General features: G+C 53.9%; 3 protein-coding genes across 4 annotated transcripts in view; 1 reads left to right on the plus strand and 2 right to left on the minus strand.

Moving 5' to 3' along the window:
* LOC119100887 (ADP-ribosylation factor 5) overlaps positions 1 to 1,470 on the plus strand; it is a 1,513-nt gene extending 43 nt beyond the window's left edge. The window contains exons 1-2 of the mRNA XM_037224080.1: positions 1 to 511; positions 837 to 1,470. The exon at positions 1 to 511 is cut by the window's left edge and continues 43 nt beyond it. Of these exons, the coding sequence (XP_037079975.1) occupies positions 149 to 511; positions 837 to 1,028 (555 nt within the window). The 5' untranslated portion in view covers positions 1 to 148 and the 3' untranslated portion in view covers positions 1,029 to 1,470. The remainder of the gene's footprint in view (positions 512 to 836) is intronic.
* Positions 1,471 to 1,577: 107 nt separating this feature from the next.
* Positions 1,578 to 10,375, minus strand: LOC119100883 (exodeoxyribonuclease). 2 transcript variants are annotated; one of them, XM_037224067.1, is made up of 8 exons: positions 10,253 to 10,375; positions 6,520 to 6,586; positions 5,994 to 6,143; positions 4,784 to 4,910; positions 4,442 to 4,585; positions 3,334 to 3,477; positions 3,028 to 3,217; positions 1,578 to 2,077 (listed from the first exon to the last, which is right to left on the minus strand). In XM_037224067.1, exons 1-8 carry the CDS (start codon positions 10,291 to 10,293, stop codon positions 1,951 to 1,953), a joined length of 990 nt encoding a protein of 329 aa, XP_037079962.1. In that variant the 5' UTR covers positions 10,294 to 10,375; the 3' UTR covers positions 1,578 to 1,950. The 2 variants fall into 2 exon arrangements, with proteins under 2 accessions (XP_037079962.1, XP_037079963.1); XM_037224068.1 differs by lacking the exon at positions 10,253 to 10,375 and adding an exon at positions 10,104 to 10,215.
* Positions 10,376 to 12,203: 1,828 nt separating this feature from the next.
* LOC119100878 (zinc transporter 5) lies at positions 12,204 to 21,099 on the minus strand. The gene is made up of 9 exons (XM_037224059.1): positions 21,058 to 21,099; positions 20,127 to 20,230; positions 19,754 to 19,914; positions 19,141 to 19,350; positions 17,410 to 17,566; positions 16,883 to 17,005; positions 15,406 to 15,748; positions 13,972 to 14,100; positions 12,204 to 12,786 (listed from the first exon to the last, which is right to left on the minus strand). The coding sequence occupies exons 2-9, from the start codon at positions 20,183 to 20,185 to the stop codon at positions 12,619 to 12,621; spliced, it is 1,350 nt and encodes a 449-aa protein (XP_037079954.1). The 5' UTR covers positions 20,186 to 20,230; positions 21,058 to 21,099; the 3' UTR covers positions 12,204 to 12,618.
* Between the last annotated feature and the right edge of the window lie 1,464 nt (positions 21,100 to 22,563).

Below are 22,563 nucleotides of genomic sequence, written 5' to 3' on the forward strand. Positions count from 1 at the left end.
CTTAAAACGACCATGGCGCAGAGGGTGAGCATCATAGCCGCACCCGCTGTTAGGGGAAGGACGAGCCAACCAAGGCACCATCGAGTCGTCCGAGTCGCTGACCATCTCCCGCCCGCCGCCGCTCGCCGCCTGAGAAGCCGTGGGAGCGATGGGTCTGCTGCTGTCTCGAGTGCTGGAGGCGCTGGACGGCCTGGTGCACAGCCGCGGGCCGGTCCGTATCCTGCTGCTCGGCCTGGACGCGGCCGGCAAGACCACCATCCTGCACCGGCTCAAGCTGGGCGAGGTCGTCACCACCATCCCCACCATCGGCTTCAACGTCGAGACCATCGAGTACCGAAACATCAGCTTCACCGTCTGGGACGTCGGCGGCCAGTCGATCCTGCGTCCGCTCTGGCACCATTACTTCAGCAACGCCAAGGGCCTCATCTACGTCGTGGACTCGATGGACCGCGCGCGCGTCCAGCTGGCCGCCGAGGAGCTCCGCGACATGCTGCAGCATGACGACCTGCAGGTGAGTGGCGAGTGGGGCGCGCCGCTGCTTCAGCCAGGCGCCTGATGCCTCTTCAATCGTGGTGGTTTGGAAGGGTAAATCCAAAGGGCGCTGTGTAATTGCCGCCAAATGGCGGTCACGTTGAAGCAGCGCATGGATTCAGTTTTCCGCGATGCTTCTAGCCGTTTTGCGATCGCAAATGTCCGGATGAACCATCACAGTAGAGCCGCGATCAGCCTGCATTATACGAACCACTCGAATGAATCGCGCCCGTCCCACCTCGTCCAACCCCCTCCCCCTTTGACACTGCAGTTTGTCTGCAATACGTTGGTGCATTCCATTCCAGCGCGTGCCCGTGGTCGTCCTGGCCAACAAGCAGGACATGCCCGGGGTCATGACCCCGAGCGAGGTCACCGAGCGACTGGGCGTCCGCAAACTGACCCAGCAGCCGTGGCACGTGCAGGCCACCTCGGCAACGCAGGGAGAGGGCCTGTATGAAGCCCTCGACTGGCTGTCCAGCGAGATCCAGAGACGCTAGGCGCCCCTCGCCGCCAACACTGCCACACATCGTGGAACTGTTGAAGCCGTGCTACAAATTGTTGGTTTGTATCGACGTGTGCAACATCTGCATTGATCAGGGGCAATCCCCGGCTCTCAACACCCGTCGGGCACGTGTCCTGCGGCGATGGTTGGACGCCAGACCTGGCCATCTGCCGGGCTACGCGTTAACGGGCGCCGGCGGTCGGCACGACCCACAAGCGCGCGTTGTGACTACGCCGAGCGAACCCTGCTGACGTGTTAGATGCTCAAATTAAGTATACAACAAAAATATTATCCACTTCGCCGACCAGCGCGAGGTCAAACTGGCTATTAGTTATTGTTGCTTTGGCCTGTATCGCGTCCTACCACCTACTGGTTCTCGAAGCAACCAACTTCCGAGCCTTTCTGACGCATCTGTGCTTGTTGGGGATGTGGTGAATGACACCAACCATCGATTTCACTAGCGCTTCGCTAGCGCTAGCTCGTCATCTCAGTCGGAACGATACGACATATGGACGAAGCACCACACACGAATCCAAACTGATGACACAGTACAATGTATGTATTACAAGGAACTCGACGCGATCGCCACAAAAACCGCATGTAACTTAACTGCGCGACGAAAGCGCGATAGGCTTTCGCAGCACACGATCACCATCAACTGGTGCCTTACGTGTATACCACGTTTGAAGCTCATGCATTTCAAGATGCGCTAATGACTAAAAGGCCGCACATCTAAAAGCCGCACAGGTACACCTGGCATGAGACAAAAATCCAGGGTCTTGGCTCTAATGACGGCAAGAGCAGAACGTCCACCCTGAACATCGCCACCACTTCGCTGACCTGCCCCGGGGCTTCATCCGGGGCCCCAGCATCGCGAACGGGCAGGGTCACACGCCTGCTGACCCGCCCCAAGCCGTTCAGATGCCGTCCGCGTCGAGGAGGAGCGCCACCGGGCAGTGGTCGCTGCCCAGCACGTCTGAGCGGATGAGGGAGTCGCAGATCTGGGGCAGCATACGCTTGGAGACGACGAAGTAGTCCAGTCGCCTGTGCGATCGAAACAGCGATGGTGACAGTCAAGCTCCGCAGGAGTGGAGTGAGGAGACAGCAATGGGGGGGGGGGGGGGGAGCGTGCCAAGCTCCACAGGAGTGGAGTGAGAAGACATCAATGGGGAGCGTGCCAAGCTCCACAGGAGAGGAGTGAGGAGACAGCAATGGGGAGCGTGCCAAGCTCCGCAGGGGAGGAGTGAGGAGACAGCAATGGGGAGCGTGCCAAGCTCCACAGGGGAGGAGTGAGGAGACAGCAATGGGAAGCGTGTCCGGCTCAGTGGGGGAGGAGCGAGGAGACAGCGATGGGGAGTATGCCAAGCTCCGCAGGAGTGGAGTGAGGGGACAGCAATGGGGAGCGTGCCAAGCTCCGCAGGAGTGGAGTGAGGAGACAGCAATGGGGGGGGGGGGGGGGGGGGGGGGCGTGCCAAGCTCCACAGGAGTGGAGTGAGGAGACAGCAATGGGGAGCGTGCCAAGCTCCACAGGAGTGGAGTGGGGAGACAGCAATGGGGAGCGTGCCAAGCTCCACAGGAGTGGAGTGGGGAGACAGCGTGCCGAGCTCCGCAGGCACGCTGTCACCTGTTCAATTTCCATGTCCGCGAGGCCTTTGACATGTGTGAAAAAATAAACGACGCAGCCCACGATCCCTTGGCAAAACGTAAAGCCCCAGAACAAAGGGGCAGAAGTCAAAAGAAACCATGAACAAATAACTTTGAATGATTGCAAAACTTGCGAGTTCCACCACGCACACCACTTATTCAAAAATCACAGCTTACACGTTGAAACTAGAACCATACTCTGCCGTACAATGCCAAAAGGCCTAAGAGCCACTAGTTAACAAAGCACTTACGCCTTTCTGCCTTTGGACGGCACTACTAACCCGACACTTCACTGGCGACTTATCAGTAGAAACGTCCCCACCCAAAAAAAGTTAGTTAGAAGCACTCACCATCCAACATTCTTCGCACGAGCGTTTCCCATATATGTCCAAAACGTATACACGTCCTTTTTGTCCGGATAGTAGTGCCGGAATGAATCAACAAGACCGTCCTTGCCAACGGTTAACAGGTCCGTGAACCCATCACGCTCCTCCTTTGTGAAGCCAGCATTCTTTGTATTCGTCTTCGGGTTCGAAAGGTCTGCAAAAATGGAAAGCGAATCACAAATTGCTTCCAGGAAGGAAAGCATTCAATATCCGTCGCAAAAATTCAAACAACCTGCAAACGAAATTGGCGTAATCCAAATATCGACCAACCGATTTCTTGATGAGCTACATTGAAGTCTCCGCAATACACGACAGGTTTCTTTTCGTCCAGCTTGCGAAGATGCTCTTTAAGCAGGGCATCCCATTTCATCCTCTTCGGAAGGGTCACCAGCTTTCTTCCTGCGTTCGGGACATCTGCAGCAGAACGAATAGATCAGGTTCAGCTCACGGGCGTTGACTGGGTCTGTGCGTGATATACGCGATGTCAAATGAAGAGTGAGAAAGGAGCAACCCACTGGCTTTGACAGAAGACGAACCTCCAACCAATATCAGCTCAGTAAAGATCAATCTGCTTCCGTGAGGATGAATGACCAGCTCACTAGCGCAAAAAAATAATGCTTAGGCAAGACGACAGGAGAGACAAAGTCATTCATCTCTGACTAGAGAAACATATACATTCATTGAGACGCGGTCATCTATCTTTCATAAACGATGACACTTCCTACAGATAAATCAATCAAGGAGAACTTCGCTAACGTTACACACTAATTGACATCCAGCACATACCGCATAAAGTTCTGAATCACATCACACAGCCATACATCCATGCACTGCTGTCTGGAAACAGTACCGCATAAAGTTCTGAATCACATCACACAACCAATCCGTGCACTACTGTATGGAAACAGTACCGCACAAAGTTTTGAATCATATCACACAACCATACACCCGTGCACTGCTGTCTGGAAACAGTACCGCATTAAGTTCTGAAACACACCATACAGTCATACAGCAACGCATTACTATCTGGAAACAATACCGCATATAGGACGCAAATTTCAGACACCTAATTAAGTGTACTCAAATGAGTCAAACATTTCACTCTTGTCGCAAAATGTCAAATGGGTCAATGCACAAAAAATATCAGCAGCACAGCCATTGTTTTGGGCTTAAGAGCAGCCGCGGTGTTATTTTCCTACACCACATATGCCTCCCATTGTAATGAACAGCGTGCCACAGGTATCAAGTACGGCTCTGCGAAGATCCCCAGTCATGGCCACAATGGAAGACCATGATAAATATTCTGTCACGGAATGTAACCTATCAGCAGCTGTTCAAATACTCGGACAGATTGCTATGGTTCATGCAGTTTACTTACAGGCTGTTATCAGGTAGAACTTGTCATATTCCGCCGTTATCAGCCTGGCTTCTTCGTCTTGACTTTTATCTCCGATTCCATACGTCACATCCAGGGGTTTTTGCTTGCTGTAAAGTCCAACCCCACAGTACCCTTCCTGCTTGCCTGAAAATGTAAATGGTGCACACAAATATCACCGCCACAGAAATACGCACGCACACGTGCAGCACAACACATCACTCATCACATGTGCACAAGCTGACGTTCAAATGCTGGCACCCCAATAATTCTTCACCTCACATCCGGCATCCCCTGGTGCGTTCCTGGCTGTCCTGATCCTGATAAGACTGCACTTTGCATTACCTGATAGCCAGTATGAATGGTACCCCTTCACGTGCGCCTCGGCAGGTAGTTTGGCTTTCGAGCACTTGGTTTCCTGAAGGCATATTATATCTGGGTCTTCGGTGGATATGTACTTGAACAAGCCTTTCTGAAATGATATCAGCCTATAGGTTGAAACTGCGCACACACGGGTGACAAATATCGGCGTTCGAACCAAGGCCTATTTAAACATGTTGACTAAGGGGGGGGGGGATTCTCACTTACGACCGAAAATCCCACCGAGTGATCAGCGGGACCCCCAAGCTCCTTCCCCTACCAAAAGAGGTACGTGAGGCAACAGCTTTTCGTGCGGGGGGGGGGGGAAGAAGCAAACTAAAATAAGCGCACAGCCGTTTTTTGAACGCCACACTTCACATTTCACCAGCTAGAATTCAGTTTGCGCAGTAGAGCGCAAAGATCGTGGTACGGGTATCACCAATCTGAGGTCTGAAATCCTGACGTTTGTGAAGATTCTGCTGAATTCCATTATGCTTGGTTCAATTTCATGAGCCACTGCGATCGCAAGCCAGAGGGAACCTATCGCACACAAAAACGGCGAAGTTGGCCAGCGACCCCACGCAAAATGGGGCAATAAATACCCAAACAGGCAAAATCCAACTGATCCACGTGATGAAAACAGTACGCCGCTCGACGCAGCCTAGTCGATTTTCCGGTGGCAAACACGTACAGAACATGTGAATTATAACGTGATTCGTGACCCACTCGTCAACAAAGTAAAAAATCACTAATTTTGGGCTACTGCAAGGTTAAAAACCACCCTTATTACCATTGAGAAGTTTGCGAGGTTTGTTGACCGGCTAGGCGCTACGATCGTGACCCCCATGGCCCATAATATATACTTGTTTGCCGCCGATAAATCGACTTTGGCATGAAGAATACCATGCTTGTAATTATGGCACGGGCACATGGTCCTTGAGCGCATGAGCATTTTAGTAGGCTTCTTAAAGAGGGGTTCTTGTTCTCCTAGTGTTTTGCTCTTAACATATAATATATATATATATATATATATATATATATATATATACACATATCAAATACTGTTTCGAATGCCAAACAAGCCAAAGCTTGCACTCAAACGGTCGAGATCCATACGCACCGAAATACCCACGGACGAGTTCAACTATGACTCACATAATGTTCACGCATAGAATCGCTGAAGCAAGTGCTTTACCTTAGCGCACGCTCGCAGGCCGGCCACATTCCAGGAAACAATTTTCGTGTTCCACTTGACTCCGGTTGAGCCTTTGGCATCGCTCGCATCCTGCTCTCCAGAGGAGGCGATTTTAGCCACTTTGGCTTTGCTGTCTCCAGAACTCTTATCCTGTCAAAGCAAAAACATACCTGACCTGCATGACAACCCATATTTAACTGTATTGCAGACCAATTATATCCGAAACAACATGAGAAATACGGCATTATCTGCATTAGTGCTAACACCGCAGTTCTTCGACAAGATACAATACGTCTTGTGTGGCGTGCAGCCGGGCCTAGGACCGTACTCGGACCGCACGTCTTGATGTGATTCCCCAACGTGACTGCATCAACTTCGTGGTGTTAGATACCATGAAGTGGAATCACTGGGGCGTTCCGAATCAACGTGATTGTTACTAAGAGCTACACGTGGACACTATATGACCGCTCAGTCGATGCGCTCGAAAGCCCAAAAACTGCTGTTACCAGCTTTATAACTTGCGCACCTTTGCCTTCCGTTTGCTGCTTGAAGACATGACTTCTAGAGGTTTCAGCAATTTCCCGCAATGATCCCTGTGGGAAGAATAACATGGAAGGTTTGAATGAACTTCACTGAGTGGCTTCATAATTAATCATTTTCGCATCGATGACATTGCCCAAATGGCATTATATTTGCCCAGTTGCCCAATGGAGCTACAGTTGCCCATTTTCCCACATGACATTGCCCACAAGGATGGGGCACAATATTCCAAGCATGTGTCAACATACCAAAACAACCAGCTGTTCCAAGGTTTAATGAGTGTTAATTCACTGCCAATTCACTAAAACACGTATGGTTTCCTGGAAAGGCGTGCTATGATCGCTAAGTCAAGTATTTACCGTCAAACTCAACGGCATGCAATGATACAACTTCAACATGAAACTTACATGCCATTTCACACAACACGTCACATTGCTTCCAGCACTAGGTGACTAATAAGACCAGGGCCTCCCGTCAGGTGCGCAGCCAGTGCTTTGGACGAGGGGGCAGCAGGGTGATGACCCCCCCCCCCCAAAAAAAAAAAACAACATCGGATTTAGACCACTCGATTTCGAGGAATCCACCTTCGCTTCATTGTATTTTCAGTTTTTCATCTTTTAACAAAAAACAAATAGACAAACAAACAATTTGTCATTTGTCCGTCCCGGTGGCTTAGTTGGTTAGAGCGCCTGCCTCCCGATTCACCCATCCGTGGCGGGGTGGGTTCGACTCACTTTAAGGCGCTCGCTATTTGCCCTTGACAGGTATGGCCTGCGGCCGGTGGCAGCGGTCGCGCCAAAGGTCAGTTGACGTCAGAGGGCAGGACGGACCGTGCCGAGCATTGCGGCACGTTAAGCTTTCGCCACAAAATTCTGCCGTTGACATGGAATTGCGCGATCGGATGGTAGGGGTCAGGGCTCACACAACAAGCACTGCTTAGCGTGAGCTCTGATCCCGGAAATCCATCCATTCAAAGGCTTCGGATCAAATCTTTAAAAAAGGAAGAAAAAATTAAAAAAAAAACAACAGAAACCAGAGGATACAAAAGCGTGCACATTTATCCATGGTAAATACTATTCGTTCTACAACGGTTCAGTACGTTTTTTTTGTAAGCGTATAACACACAAGACCGTTGCCGGAATTTTGAGGACCTACAAAGATATTGCGGAGCCCTATAGATTAAATATATATCACACATCGCAATGGGGTTACACATTTGTATCAATATGGCCACACATGCTTGCCGGCCGCCACTCAACCGCTCTTCATAACTGATCAGTGAACGGGATGTTTGACAGTTTTGAGCATGCGCGCTCAACCCGAGGCATAAACACCGCCGCCCGACGGTGCTGGCTCCGCGGACCGCACGGCGCCGGACCCGCGACTCTCAGTGAAACGGCCGCCACGTGGCCGACAAAAACGTCCGCAGATCGCGGAATAGTACCTTCGAACGCTGCATAAGATCAATCCGTACGTGTGGGAGGAATCCCGGGCCGTATATTTGACCTGTGCAATTTTTGTTTTGCTAGTTGGAACAGAAAAGCATTCACGGCATAACGAAATCTTAACGTGACAGTTGAATTAGTAACAGTAGTGTTGCTGTACCCTCAATGCATTGACAGGCCAACCGCGACTTGCCCCGTGGAAATACACGCTTCCGTGCAACATTTTAAAGTTGCAGACTAGTCTTGTTAAGCTTTCTGAAGGATTGTTTCACGGTGTATGGCTGCTATCGCGCGCCAGGCACCCGTCGCCTGATATTAGCTGCAGTGACCAACTCTGGTCGGTTCGACGAAAACTGCAACGCCAGTATCCGTGTTCTTGTTCCTAAAGCATGTGAGTGTGCCTGTTCAAAACTATTTTATAGAACTATTTAATCAGCCCATTCCGAGCAAGAATGGACGTCCTAAGGACACCATGCCTTTTTAATGTCAGAATGAGTTTCTGACCCCCAATTTCCATCCACTCTTTCGAACACTAGGATACTGCATACGTTTTCCGGGCACAGGACACCATGGGAAGAGCACTAGGAGTCGCATTGCCCTTCTTGGTCAGGGACTGAGGGGCTCTTCTGTCCCAGCCTGGGACACCTGTCAACTGGCATTCTGATGACACAGGGGCTGGGACCCTCTGGTCAGTCCTGGGGCCCAATGACAGGTCCCCTCACATTCAGTGTCTTGTTCATGTCCACCAAATGTGCCTTGGTTGATTTGGGGCCCCCTGCCCACATAAGACCTCCTGGTAGGCACTACGGACCCCTGGCCAGCACAGGAGGCATTTGTTCCAGGAGCCCAACCAATGCAAATGACAAGACCCTTCTTGGTAAATCCCCCCCCCCCTGCCATGAGGATGGTCAGCCTGGCAAAACAGGAATTTTTTGGGATGTGATACCTTTGCTTTTTAGTCTCCCCACTCCCACCAAAGCAGGAATGGCCCTAGAGCACAATTTCTTTATCCACACTTGGGTACATACAATTATTAAGATATTGATCATTTTTGGACTGGAAGAAAAGCATGTGCATCAGGTGCACATGATGTTTTTCTAGGTCTCTGCTAATTTAAGCAATTTGTCATCAGTTAAAACCTATTGAATGTTGATTGGTGTTAACATGTTGCAACCTCCTGTTCAAAACCAGGAGCTTAAGACCTTCATTCATTTTATCAAGTACAACTGATGGTTTTTAATTTTTTTGAATGTTTCATTGCACACAACAGCACCATAAAGACCATCTACAGAATGCCACCCAAAGAGACAAAACAGCACTGCAAGTTCAACATGAAGAAATACTATGCTATTATCTGCTAGACAGATGACTAGAGTTACATCAAATTATCCATAATTTGTATTTGTTTGCAAGACATCTAGCAACATTATTACAATCAAGATCAGGCAATCAATATTGTGCTGTTTAACCCTTAAAAGAGCATCATGAGTGATGTAATGTTTCCCATCCTGTAAGAATATCAAACATGTTATCTTCAGAAGAGCTCTTACACATCTTCACAGGAGTGCCACTTTCCTGAAAACTTAGGGGCTACACTATGACTGCCAGAAGGTAGGCCAATTTCAAGAGGACACCTGTTTCCTGGCATATTCTGTGACAGGTTTAGCTATTTGTCCTGCTTAAGTGCTCAAATGTGAGCACATGCCTCTAGGTTCACATGTGAAAACAAGAGAAGTCCAGGGGCCAGACTACAAACAGGTAAATGTTACACCACATATGTCCAGTATAGCAGCAAGGCAGTGGGCAGGCATTGTTGACACAGTTGAGTGCATGCAAGAGGTAAATCAGTATGCTCAGCCTAGCACTAAGTCACAACCAAATTCATTGCATCAACAATGCCTCATGAAACATGCTGGTGCAAATGGCATGTGGAGGCCCTCTCCAAAATTTGCAGGCATAAAATTTGAAAATTTGGTACCATTTGGTCTTGCACAGGTCAGACACACACATGCACCAGGTTCAGCACATTGATGTCAAACATGCACCTAATACAGCACATCAGCTTTTGCAGCTAGGTTGAAGGGAGCTCACAGGTCACTCCCCTCCCATGAGCCAACATATTTACATGGCATTGGGCGATCATGCAGCTACTTGGTCCAAATGCGCGGCAATTTGGACAACCCGGGCATAAACGTGCGCCACGGAAAGACTTCGTCATTCTCGCAAAGCGCAGACTACAATGTAAGCCATATTTGCTCACCAACACCTACCCACCTCACAGCACCCAATGGCAGACGCGACAGCACCCAACGCATTCGACTCCCCGCCAGTCTTGGCGCGTTTTGTCCTGTTTGGCGCGATGAGGTGAATGTTTTGTCTTTAGTGGTGGTAGAGGGATCCTTCGATTTGTAACGCAATGACGAACAATATAACGACACTTTCGAATAGAAATAGGATTTTCATGTTTTTATATTCAGGTAACTCCTGAAAAGAGTAAGGGATGCAGGCAAACAACGGTTACATTCCAGGAGAACATTCGACGACTTGCTCTGTCGTAGGATGCATCCCATGCATAAATATACAGAACCCTGATAAAAAAATAACGTAACATGACGGCGGTCTGGCTAGGTTCGTGAAGTGCAATTTATCCAGATATTAAAGGCGTCTTCAGAATGATGTGGTTGCTTACCCTACATTTATTTCAATAAGATTTCTACTTTCGTGGCACATTTCTTTACGTCCGTCAGGTGGGCACCGCATTCACATTCAGATTCCGGTCCATATTCGGGATTCAGCGAACTCCTCAAATCAGCCTGAAACTTTGCGCACAGATGCAGTTTAATCTCCTGAGCACAACGAGCACAAAATATTGGATCGACACGCCCTATTACCGGAGATATATCAATATCAAAGATGACAACTACAAAGGTGAGTCCTTCAATTCTTTCTAAACTCCGCGAACTGGTAGATATTGACCTCCTGATTACGGTAAACACAAAATCTTGGACCGGTACACTGTATCAAAAAGTTATAGCTGTTCTAATGTCAAGGTCGCGAATGCAGCACGCTTTGCATTTTACAACATATCCTCGAGCCTACCGTGGAAGGCAAGCGGGGTCCAGCAGGGCGTGCGGCAGGTATGTTGCGGCACAGAAACGACGAACTCCTGCGTTCTCATGGCCAGCAGGGCGTGCGGCAGGTATGTTGCGGCACGGAAACGACGAACTCCTGCGTTCTCATGGCCTGTGAGCAAGAAAAGATATGCCTCAAGGAGCGAGTCCAGGGCAGGCAAGTAATTCCACAAAATCAAACCACCATCTCCAGTGTTCCGAGCACACAAATCACTATCACGTTGCAACCAGTTCTCGGACATGATCAAAGGAAAAGCCAAACGACCGATCTGTGTTGTTTCTGGAAAATCATATACGCTTCACAAGTTCACGGAGTTGTTGGCTGCCTTACAAACAAAGCCGCAAAAAATGTCTTTATTTTGACGCAAGTTGTTCAGTGCATTAGCGGGGAACATTATCCACATAGATAAGACGATAGTATTAGCCTTATCCCTCGGAGAAAACCGGGAGAATGGATATATAGTTTATTTGAAAATTGTTGAAACAACAGAGGAAGTGCTATTGTTTAGATGCAGGCATGTCGCCGAAATCTCGACCCAACCATACCTGTTCTTCTGGTGTTTCTCCGAGGAATAAGACTAATACTACTGTCTTAGCTGTCTTCATTTTTATCGCAGCTGTGTCCTTATGCTGTCACCACCCAAATCTTGTGGGCTCCAAACAGCCCACAGGCCTATGGACTCACTGCGGGGCGGCGGCGCTCGGCACTGGAACACCTGGCCCAGTGGTGCCGGCTGAGCGCATCCAATTTCAACGCAGCTTGTCAAATGTGAGTGTGCATATCATCCCGAATCCGCCATATAAACTGCACACCCGGTAAAGTGAACAATCTTTTTCTCCTTCGTGCAGTGTCCTGGGTCTGTCTGTCCCACGGCGAACGACCATGCCGGCCAACCCTGGCTATCAAGCTGCATTGTGGCCCTCAATGCTGGCGTAAACGCTCCAGCCGGAGGTAACGTTTAGTGAAACCATGACCTCGCCGCGCGCCCGGCCAGTGGGCGACGAACAGCCGGTGAAAATCTCAGACTCGCCTTCCACACATGTAAAACTACCATTCCTACAGATGGTAAGAACACAATCAAATGTTTCTTGCCCTTATATTTACATCCAGGTACAAGCTATGTGAGATTGCCGTGAATTATCACAGGGCATCGCAGCATGGTATAAAATCACTCCTTACATCAAAACTGGAGGCATGAACACGTCCAGGCCTATTCATTCCATGCCATGCCTTTGTCTTGGACATCGTGTTCCCACATCATTGTCACTGGTGACACAGTTCAATTGCTATGCTCTTTGGACCACATGGACACCATATCACGCACCGACAGCTGCTTTCACGCATCAACAGCACCGGCACTCGAGCAACCGCCACGACAAGTCACGAATCCACCAACACGCGCGGTGCGGCCACGGACGGCCCAAGCACCAGCCCGAAGACGGCGACAACGCTGACTAGCGCCACCTCTCGCCCGCGTGATGAAGCGACAAGTCTCCACTAGATGTCTCTCATATCGACTTGACCGAAGACGGCGCGTCGGCGTCGAACACGGCCGTGCGGTCGACCAGGCCGAGGCCGTAGCCCGCGTGCAGGCCGGACTTGCGGCTCACGAACTCGGGCTTCTCCACCTGCACCGCCAACGTGCCGAAGCCCAGCTGCTTGAAGATGGACGTCACCTGGCGGCCGTGGGGTGGTCGGGTCACGACAGTGCGATGCCAACGGACCGGGCGCGTACAGACCGTCCGACCAACCGCAGGGTTCAGCTTGTTACCAAGGCGAGGACCAATAACGCACGGCTAGAGGCTCTAGGTCACAACATCTGTCAGGCATATGGCACTCTCTCATGAAGCCAGGCCAACGGAACCTCTGAGTTCACAGTTCTTATGCGGGGTTATCGGCCTTCAGAACACGAGGGGGTGCTAGTTAAACGTTCTGGAGAAAACACTGGCTATGTCGACAGCACTCAACATTTCAGACCACGGTTATGATCACAAATCTCCTGGCGGATTAAAAGTCGCTGTCACGACGTTCCAAAATTCATTCCGTAAAATGCGCAGGAGATAAATATAAATGCATGCTCATAAAATACTGGCTCTCCGGCGGCTTCCGTGCGCACAGCTCATTGGCTGCCTATCTGTTGTCCTGTGACCCTAAATCCGGACACCTGAACTGTCCGGCCCATTTGCCAAGTCCGAGGCGCCCGGTTGCCGGGTTGACCACCGCCCGGTTTGATGCCGATTGGTCGATCCTAAGCAAGGGGAGGAGTAACGGCACTAAGCCCCGAGCCGGGGGTGTGATAACACGAAAATATAAACATTCCTGCCAGCCCAGGGGACCAAATACTGAAACACTGAAGTTCATCATGGCTTTTGACGTAACAATCCGAAAAGCCGGGAGCCCTTCACCATACCCTGTCCTTTGACTTCTTCCCTGCCCGCCCTTTCAACTTACCGTTCTTGTTTTTACAATAGGCTTATTCTTCTTATAATGAATAGATCCAGATCCTCACGTCACCATTTAAAAAAAAAAAATCGAGGCATGTACTGGCTGACGTCATCAGCGTCGTGACTTTGCGCACCGCACGCTTTAGGTTCTGAAATCTGACGTAGCTGGTGCCTTAAGCCTATATTCCGCAGGTCCTGAGCGGCCGTCCTGCCACCCAGTCCATTTCAGCGGCCGTCCAGCCATCCCGTCCCGTCAGTGGCCGTCCAGCCATCCCGTCCAGCCGGGCGGCTGTCCTGCCATCTTATCCAGCCGAGCGGCCGCCCAGTCGTCCTGTCCAGTCGAGCGTACCTCGATGTCATCAGCTCCGTTCCGCCCTGCACCGCGCGCGGGCTCGAGCGGCCGGCGGCAGCGCTCACCTGGCCGATGACGGTCTGCTCGCTGGCCGTCTCCTTGACCTGGATGTGCAGTGTGCCGACCCACTGATCGGTGGCGTGGCTCCAGAAGTGGGGGTCGCTGTAGCTCTGCACGCCCTCCAGCAGCAGCACCTGGCCCGACACTCACCCGTGTCAGGGGAAGGACACACCCCAGCCAGCTGACAGCACCCTCCGCGGCCCATCACCCGATCACCGGTCCAGCAGTCCCCGATGCACGCGAAAGCTATTAATATGGCGTGGACACTGGCCGCGGCATGGAAATCGTCCATCATCGGGAACGATAACTGATAACTGACCACGACTCAGACCACCGGCAAGAGTGGTGTTTAAGGAAGGCATCGGTAGCAGGATGTGCCCACATGTGCCCCCCCCCCCTCCCTCCCAAATTTATACATGCATTAATATGCACGTGGATAAATGTATGCTTTAAAAAATCAACGCACACGCAGTTAAGCGTAAAAACACGTACATTAGAAACACGCTATGCTGGGCGTCACGCATGCAATTTCGTGTCCATGAATCGACCAAAACTGATTTTCGGCAAAATATTTCAGTTGTGCTCTTCCCCTTCTCCATGGCACAATCCCGCACACATCCCTCTCTGGACCAAACCATAAGCCAGCGCATCCTTCATGACGTTGACGCCACCACGAACGCCGGTGAGCACGGTGTGGGCACCATGGCAGCCCCCGCGACCGGCGGCATCCCGCCGGCAGCTACAACCAGCCTCCTTTCCACAAATATAATTAACGACGCAACTGCAACGCAGCCCTCTCACTCTCACTCTCCCATTCCGAGCCTGTGACAACGAAGAACCGATTCCTCTGATGTCCTGGTCAATAATGGCCGGCGCTGGGTCAGTCGTATCCGCTTGATTCATCGACGAGACGAGCCGAGTCACAATGGCTTTTTAAACCACAAACCTTATCGGTTTGCGTCTAACGCCTAAAAGCACCGTTAAATTTTATTTTATTTGTATGTACTTAAAGCTTAGTTTTATTCTTGTGCTTGAGGGCCTGTCACACGACGTTCACATGTGTACAAATGGAGCATCGGACGTTTTGCTGTCTCACAAGCATCTGTGCTCATAATAGAGTCTTTGGTGCCCAAGGAGCCGTTACATTCCACACAATTTTCATCCAAACGGATTCGATCAGAATGGAATCAGACAACAATCAGAATTTTTCAGAATCTGAGCACGAGTCGATTCAAATTGGGCTGTGTTACTCAAAATCAAGGGCAAAACGGCCGTATTTCAATTCAATTCAATGGGCCGTAATTATGGACATCATTCGAAGTCGCTCGAAGGATTCAAGCACCAGTCTGCTGGGCACATGGGTCTCTCGTGCGCCCCCTCCCCGCCCCCCCCCCCCCCCACAGCTGCGGCACCAACGACAACCCTCCCGGCCAGCTCACCTTGCCCAGCGCCTCGCGCAGCTGGTGATCGCGCTGGGGCGGCGCGCGCAGCACCAGCACCAGTGCCGTCTGCCGCAGCAGAGGGAGCACGCTGAGCACGATCAGCACCGCGATCAGCGCCGAGCAGGCGGGGTCGGCGGCCAGCAGGCCAGCGTGGCGCACCAGCAGCGCCGACACCACCACGCCCAGCGAGCCCAGCGTGTCGGCCAGCAGGTGCAGGTACACACCGCGCAGGTTGGCGTTCGGACTGTGGCTGTGGCCGTGCGCGTGCGTGTGCGCGCCGCCGAACACCAGCAGGCCGGCCAGGTTCACGAGCAGACCCAGCACCGAGACGGTCAGCAGTCTGGCGCGAGAGAGGCGCGGTCAGCAGTCTGGCGCGGGAGAGGCACGGTCAGCAGTCTGGCGCGGGAGAGGCGCGGTCAGCAGTCTGGCGCGGGAGAGGCGCGGTCAGAGGTGTGGCGCGAGAGAGGCGCGGTCGGAGGTGTGACGCGAGAGAGGCACGGTCGGAGGTGTGGCGCGGGAGAGGCGCGGTCGGAGGTGTGGCGCGAGAGAGGCGCGGTCGGAGGTGTGGCGCGAGAGAGGCACGGTCAGCAGTCTGGCGCGGGAGAGGCGCGGTCGGAGGTGTGGCGCGGGAAGAGGACGCTGGCCTGGTCGGAGGTTGTGGCGCGAGAGAGGGCACGGTCCAGCAGTCTCTGGCCGCGGGAGAGGGCGCAGGGCCCGGAGGGTGTGGCGCGGGAGAGGCGCGGTCGGAAGTGTGGCGCGAGAGACGCACGGACGACATCCGATGCAGGGAACTCGACATCCACAATCGCAGCGGTGTTGCGAACAACTCTTGTTCGTTATTAGACACACAAATATATACTCGGTTTCCCTGACCGACTTAGACACTGGAGACATGCGCCAAACGCAATTTAATGCCGGAACGAATAGTCAGTGGACGCAAATTGCTACAGACGAAGAAGCAAAAGAGCCTTGAGACACCCAGTAGGTCGAACAACAATAAACGAACAGCGTCCACGATTTCAGAGCAGACCTGCGCGACAACATGGGCCGGATAACCACAAATAAACTTTCTCAAAGTTATGGTAACCGACCCGCCATTGAAGTGGGTGTCGCACGATAGCGCAGCGGAATCCGGGCCCGCCGTCTCAGCTGCCCGCTTCGCTAGCAGGGCTCTCTGCCAACTGCCCCACCTACTTAACTGATGGCAGCACACCCATCCCTGTCTCGCTCGTCCGTTTTGGTGGCGGGGCCCCTGACGCTGTCTTGCCTGCTTCGACAGCAGGATCCCTTGAGCCCAGCCCGCTACCACGTCTGGTCATTCTGCGGGCAGGATGCCCCGCCCAGCCACCCGCCTGTCGTGATGCCGCTGCCTGCCGCGCGCCAGCTCACCTGTCCGTCTGTCATTCTGCTGGCAGAATCCCATGCCCAGCCACCTGCCTGTCGTGATGCCGCTGCCTGCCGCGCGCCAGCTCACCTGTCCGTCTTGATGACGGGCGGATCGAGCAGCCGGCTGACGGCCTCAATGAACACCATGTACGCCACGACCAGCAGGAAGAGCGCGTTCACGAACCCTGAGAGCACCTCCACCCGGCCGTAGCTGGAGCACCAGCCACACAGCGTCAGTCACCCGTGGGACAGGGAGCACTCACTGCCCCCCCTCCCCCCCCCCCCACACACACACAGCGCGGAGGTGTCATGAATACTCCACACAGCGCTGCGCAGGACGCCGTTTGAGCCATGGGCGGTGCACGCAACGTGTGCGCGAATAGAAATGTCACTAGCCTTAACTGGTTTCCTTGCTAGTCATTGCTCGATCCTTGTGAGACTCAGTAAGAGAGAGACTCAGTAACACTCAGTAGCAGCAACGGTAAGGTACACAACACAAAAGCTATGAAGTCCACGAGCCACGAGAACATTTGACGCTAGCACCAAGCTGTCGACTCGTCCCATTGTGACTTCACCTCTACAGCGCCAGTTGATGGGAGGTGCGGGCGGACCTACCCGTAGGGGAACTGTTTACTGGGCTTCCACTGGGCCACCACGGAGGCGGCCAGACCCATCAGCAGGGCCGTACAGTCGAACAACATGTGGAAGCCGTCAGAGATCAGGCTCAGGCTGTTGGTCCATATGCCGTACGCGAACTCCACCAGCATGAAGCCTGCAAATATAGACGCAGGACGCTGGTCAACACAGGGCTGCAAACCCAGAGCATATGCCCGGAATAGGTGCCACAAAGTGCATCAGAATGAATAAGGCAGACATATGAGTGCAAACCCTGCAGAAAAGCATAAGAACTGACAATTCCCCGATACAAAATTCCCGGAGCACTTACAACAGCAGCCATCACGGACGAGTTTATGTCAAAGCCCAACAGCCCAGAATGCAGGACGACGGCGAGACGGAACGGGGTTTAAGTCGACTGAGGCAACCTGACTAACGCGATTCCGGCAGATCACCACCGGCCGCCAGCTGGCGTCGTCACTGCTGCCGGCGCTCCACCACCTCTGGCTAACGCGATTCCGGCAGATCACCACCAGTCACCGGCTGGCGTCGTCGCTGCTGCCGGCGCCCCACCACCCCTGACTAACGCGATTCCGGCAGATCACCACCTGCCACCGGCTGGCGTCGTCACTGCTGCCGGCGCTCCACCACCCCTGACTAACGCGATTCCGGCAGATCACCACCGGTCACCGGCTGGCGTCGTCGCTGCTGCCGGCGCTCCACCACCCCTGACTAACGCGATTCCGGCAGATCACCACCGGTCACCGGCTGGCGTCGTCGCTGCTGCCGGCGCTCCACCACCCCGGAGGCGAACTGGCTGGGGCAGCGGTCCCAGTTCGTAGCGCATGACAGACGCGGTGGGTTCGGGGTGCATCGTCACGTGCACCTCATTCTCACCTAAGACTTCATAGTTCCTCACCAAGGAGGGGAAACTTTGCTACCACAGGGCCGTATCACGGAATTGCACGCCACGCTGAAACCTCAGCACTATCTCACGTTACGTCAATGCATGTCACAATGGCTGGCATTGCATGTCAATAACGCCAAGCCCCCAGTGCTATCTGATTGACAGGCTTAGTCTGACTCATTCCTACTTCGAACCAGTTGGGTGGCAGCGGTTACTGTCCACCCAACAAACCATGATCAGCAATCTACGGACGTACCCAACAACCAAACGCAACAGACTATACTTAACATGAAGTATGACAGAGCAACTGGAACCACCAAACCAACAAGCCACATCAAAGAAAACCTTCAAGACAGTTTGGACCGCTTGCAGTACTAGTTCCTAAAACGGGCATGAGAGACCCAGCTGGAGCCTGGAGCAGTTTCCCCGGTGCCATTCGGTGCCGCAGCCCACCTGCTGCCTCCGCCGACGCTACTGCCCCGCCCGCCAACGGCACGAGAGGTGGGGCGACGCCGGTGTGAATCCAACCGCCGCAGTCATGCCTGGTCGAGTGGCAGACCAGGCGCGGGCCCGGTCTGCCCCAGACCGGGGACGGGGCACCAGCGAGCTCGCCTCTAATGAGCCTGCCGCTATGGCCCTGCCCTTTCGAAAGCAGGTAACGGTATCTGTCTCACAGATCCACAGCGGCGCCCTTCCTTCACCGCGTGACACTTATCTCCAAAACCACCGGGAAGCTAGAACGACCAGTCCCTCCACCCTGTCCCGCAGCTCTGCCTCGACCCCCGGCCGGGCGGGGGGGGGGGGGGGGGGGGCACGGGCCTCACCGCCGTTGAGGCAGAGCAGGTAGAAGATGCGTCTGCTGGCCGGGTTGGCACGGACGCGGCGCAGGCCGTCGCGCAGCGCCACCAGCGCCGACTGCGAGCGCTGCTGCAGCAGGCTCGACGAGAGGGCGCTGTACAGGGGCAGCCCGCCGGCCGAGTAGCCCACCAGCTGGCCGCGTGCGCCCGAGCCGGAGGACGTCAACGCGAACGTGGCTGCCGGCGACGACCATAGGTCACACGGCCAGCTGGTGACACGTGGCCGGCACGCGGGTACGTGACGCTCAACGTTCACCAGGGGGATGGGTGAGTAGGGGTGAGACAATCCGCACTTAAAAATAAAAATAAAAATTCCCTTTCGGCGGCTGTTGCGAGACCGCCAGCATTGAGGTTAGGTGAAGTGTATGACGAGCACTTTGAGGTGTTGCCCAACATTACCAAGTAACAGTAGCGCAACATTCCCTTGCTCCAATTCTCCAGCATTCCAGCTGCTGATCGGCGAAGAATGGGACGTTTCACCGCCCCGTTAGCGCCGCCGAGCGAGGCCAGGGCACCGACTATGACACCGCCGACCCGGCGGTCCGCGTTAATGCCTCTCGGGTTATGTCCAGCTACTGACCAGCGAGGAAGAGGAGGGCGCTGACTATCACGCCGGCCGAGAGTCCGTGGTGCGGCAGACCGACACCGTCGCTCAACTCTGACTCGACCAGCCAGCTGTAGCCCAGCGCTACAATGGTCTGCACCAGACAGGCCACCCGCGCCACCTGCGACCCGTCCAGTCTGGGGGCACACGGTGACACAACGGCGTCAGTATCTGAAGTGAGTCTGCGTGGCACAGGGCTGATGACAGCAAACGCAAGTAGCGTCAGCGAATAGTATCTCATCTTGTCCTCAAACAGAGCGTATCGTAAACGGAGCCATGCTCTGCGGTAGCTAAACGGAGCCATGCACGGTACCAGTCGACCAGTCATCTTTTGCAGACAAACCCCCACCTGTTGGCACTGATGGACTCCACGTAGAAGTCCAGCACATACAGAAGCAGGGCCAGCATCACTATGCTCGGCAGGTAGCCCGAGATCGAGTCCACCGCCGACGCCTGCAAGGAGAGGGGGTCAGGCAGCTGCCAGCAGCCACACATCTGCCGGCGAGCAGGCTCGACATGTCCCCCCCTCCCTCCCGTCCCCCGGGGCAACGGGTGGTCACGCCGTCCCAATGACGTCAGCGATCTTCACACCAATAAAGAGGCGCGTTGTCATCGAACTTCACAGCACCCAGGAAATTCGTTGGTAATGCAATAACGAGGGACTAAGCCGACCTGTTTTCCCAATCACCTAAATTTTGCAGCCAACGCACCGCACCACCGGGAATGGAAGAAAAGAGGGACGCTAACGCCAACACATGAACACGTGTTTTACACCCGACCAATCCCAGCCTTGGCAGGCTCTTCTGCCAAACAGAGCGGGCCTGTGGAAGAATATCACCACACACCTGACCTACAGGCATTTGCAGAGCTCCAAAATTCGTCCATCAGGGTATGCAAGATGTAAATATAAATTCATGCCACAACCATCCTGGGCCTATGGCAGCCTGCACACGCAATTCATTGGCGTTGATCTGTTGCCCTTTGACCCGGAACCACATCTGGCCCGCCTGGCTCATCTGTCAAGCCTGAGGCACTTAGACACTGGGCTGACCAACGCCCAGTTCGATGCTCACTGGCCGGTTTTGAGCAAGGGGCGGGGCAACAGGCAGAGCCCCGAGCTGGTGGTGCAATAGTACGACAAATATCAACACCCCTGCCACCCAAGTAGCTGAATATTGAACTACTGGGTAGTCACCACGACCTGACCGAGGGTGCTAGGCCTGACCTGCCCCGGGCACCATCCCCCGGACCAGCAGTACGGCGGGAGAACGCCAGCTCACCTGCAGAAAACAAGAGAGCAGCGCCAGCGGCAGCAGCAGCGCCGCCTCGCCCAGCGTGGTCAGCGTCTGCAGCCGCTTGGCGCCGCCCACCTCCACGGAGAGCTTGCGGCCGGCGCTGTCGTAGGCCACGCGTAACGCCAGGCACGCCAGCAGCAGCAGCACGCCCCCCTGAGGGCGGAGGGGAGGATGAGCGGCGGCTCGCGACCGGTGCCGCCCCCAGACGAGAAGTGGAACTTGAGTCCGACAGGACGCGGAATACGGAGCTTCGCAAGATGCTACTGATGCAGCAGTTGACATAAAATAAACAAGTCCCCAAATTCAACAACACTGTTGAGAATGCAGCATGTAAGCAGGAAGCACACATCAAACATTATCACTTAACACATCTTTTCATTGGGGTTTAAGGGCGCGTCGACTGCTAAGGCCATTTTGCAGCAAGCAAGACATCAGCCGCATCTCGCAATGAGTAAACCCAGTCACAAACTCACCACGATCTCATCGTGAGGCACACTCAGCCATCTATCAGCCCTCGACACAGCGGGCGCCTCCCTTGCGCTTGCCCGGGGTCCGCGCGCTCCGCGCCCAGACCATGCGTTCGCACCTTGTGGTCGGCCACGCCCAGTGTGTCCAGCACGTGAGCGGCCAGCAGCTGCAGGCCGACCGGCTGCTGGTCGGCGTCCGGCGCCGCCGTCACGTCGTTGTCGAACAGCAGCAGGGCGCCGGCCGCCAGCAGGAAGAGGGCAGCCCCACGAACCCGCGACGGCGTTCGGTTACCTACGGCACCGGGGTCAAGAGGTCAGGGCATCTATGGCACCAAAATCACGGGGTCGGGGCACCTGCGGTACCGGGGTCGCGAGGTCACGACACCTACGGCACCGGGGTCACGGGGTCAGGGCATCTATGGCACCGGGCCAGGGCACCCACGGCACCGGGGTCACGGGGTCGGAGCACCTGCGGTACCGGGGTCGTGAGGTCAGGGCACCTATGGCATCAGGGTCACAGGGTCAGGGCAACTATGGCACTGGGGTCACAGGGTCAGGGTACCTAAGTCAGGGACATGACAAGGCCAGAGCACCTGGGGCAGGGACATGCCACATGCCAAGGCACCTGGGGCAGAGACAAGACAGAGACCAAGGCATATGTGGCAGGGCCATGGCAGCAGAGGCCAGAGCACATCAGACAGGGACATGAGATGCCAGGGTACCTAGGGCAGGGACATGACAGAGGCCAGAATACCTGGGGCACAGGCATCACAGTGCTCATAGTAGGCTGACCTGTGGTAGGGGTCAGGGTATGCCTATTTGGGGCACAGAGATGATGGTGTTTAGAGGAGGCTTGCCCCAGTCATTTTATTAGAGTTACATCAGGCAAAGGAGTAAAAGGGATCACTACATGGTCACCTGGGAGAAGAGTCCCCATTGGGCTGCTGGCATTCAGTCACCAACACCAGAGGAAGGGACAGGGTTACAGGGTACAGAGCAGCAGATGCTGACCTGAGAGCATTTA

Source organism: Pollicipes pollicipes, unplaced genomic scaffold, assembly GCF_011947565.3.
Source record: "Pollicipes pollicipes isolate AB1234 unplaced genomic scaffold, Ppol_2.1 Scaffold_4881;HRSCAF=5763_pilon_pilon_pilon, whole genome shotgun sequence".
NCBI lineage: Eukaryota > Metazoa > Arthropoda > Thecostraca > Pollicipedomorpha > Pollicipedidae > Pollicipes > Pollicipes pollicipes.

Bases quoted from the DNA above. Each gene is read 5' to 3' on its own strand.
- LOC119100883 (XM_037224067.1), bottom strand. From the start codon at position 10,293: ATGCGTTGGGTGCTGTCGCGTCTGCCATTGGGTGCTGTGAG. The intron at 6,587-10,252 runs GTGGGTAGGTGT...TTCTTCCCACAG, and splicing joins CTGCCATTGGGTGCTGTGAG to GGATCATTGCGGGAAATTGC. The intron at 3,478-4,441 runs GTAAGTAAACTG...GTTCTGCTGCAG, and splicing joins GTTCTACCTGATAACAGCCT to ATGTCCCGAACGCAGGAAGA.
- LOC119100878 (XM_037224059.1), bottom strand. From the start codon at position 20,185: ATGCTGGCCCTGCTTCTGTATGTGCTGGACTTCTACGTGGAGTCCATC. The intron at 19,351-19,753 runs GTCAGTAGCTGG...CGTCGCCGGCAG, and splicing joins CGCCCTCCTCTTCCTCGCTG to CCACGTTCGCGTTGACGTCC. The intron at 17,567-19,140 runs GTGAGGCCCGTG...CTATATTTGCAG, and splicing joins CCTGCTCTGCCTCAACGGCG to GCTTCATGCTGGTGGAGTTC.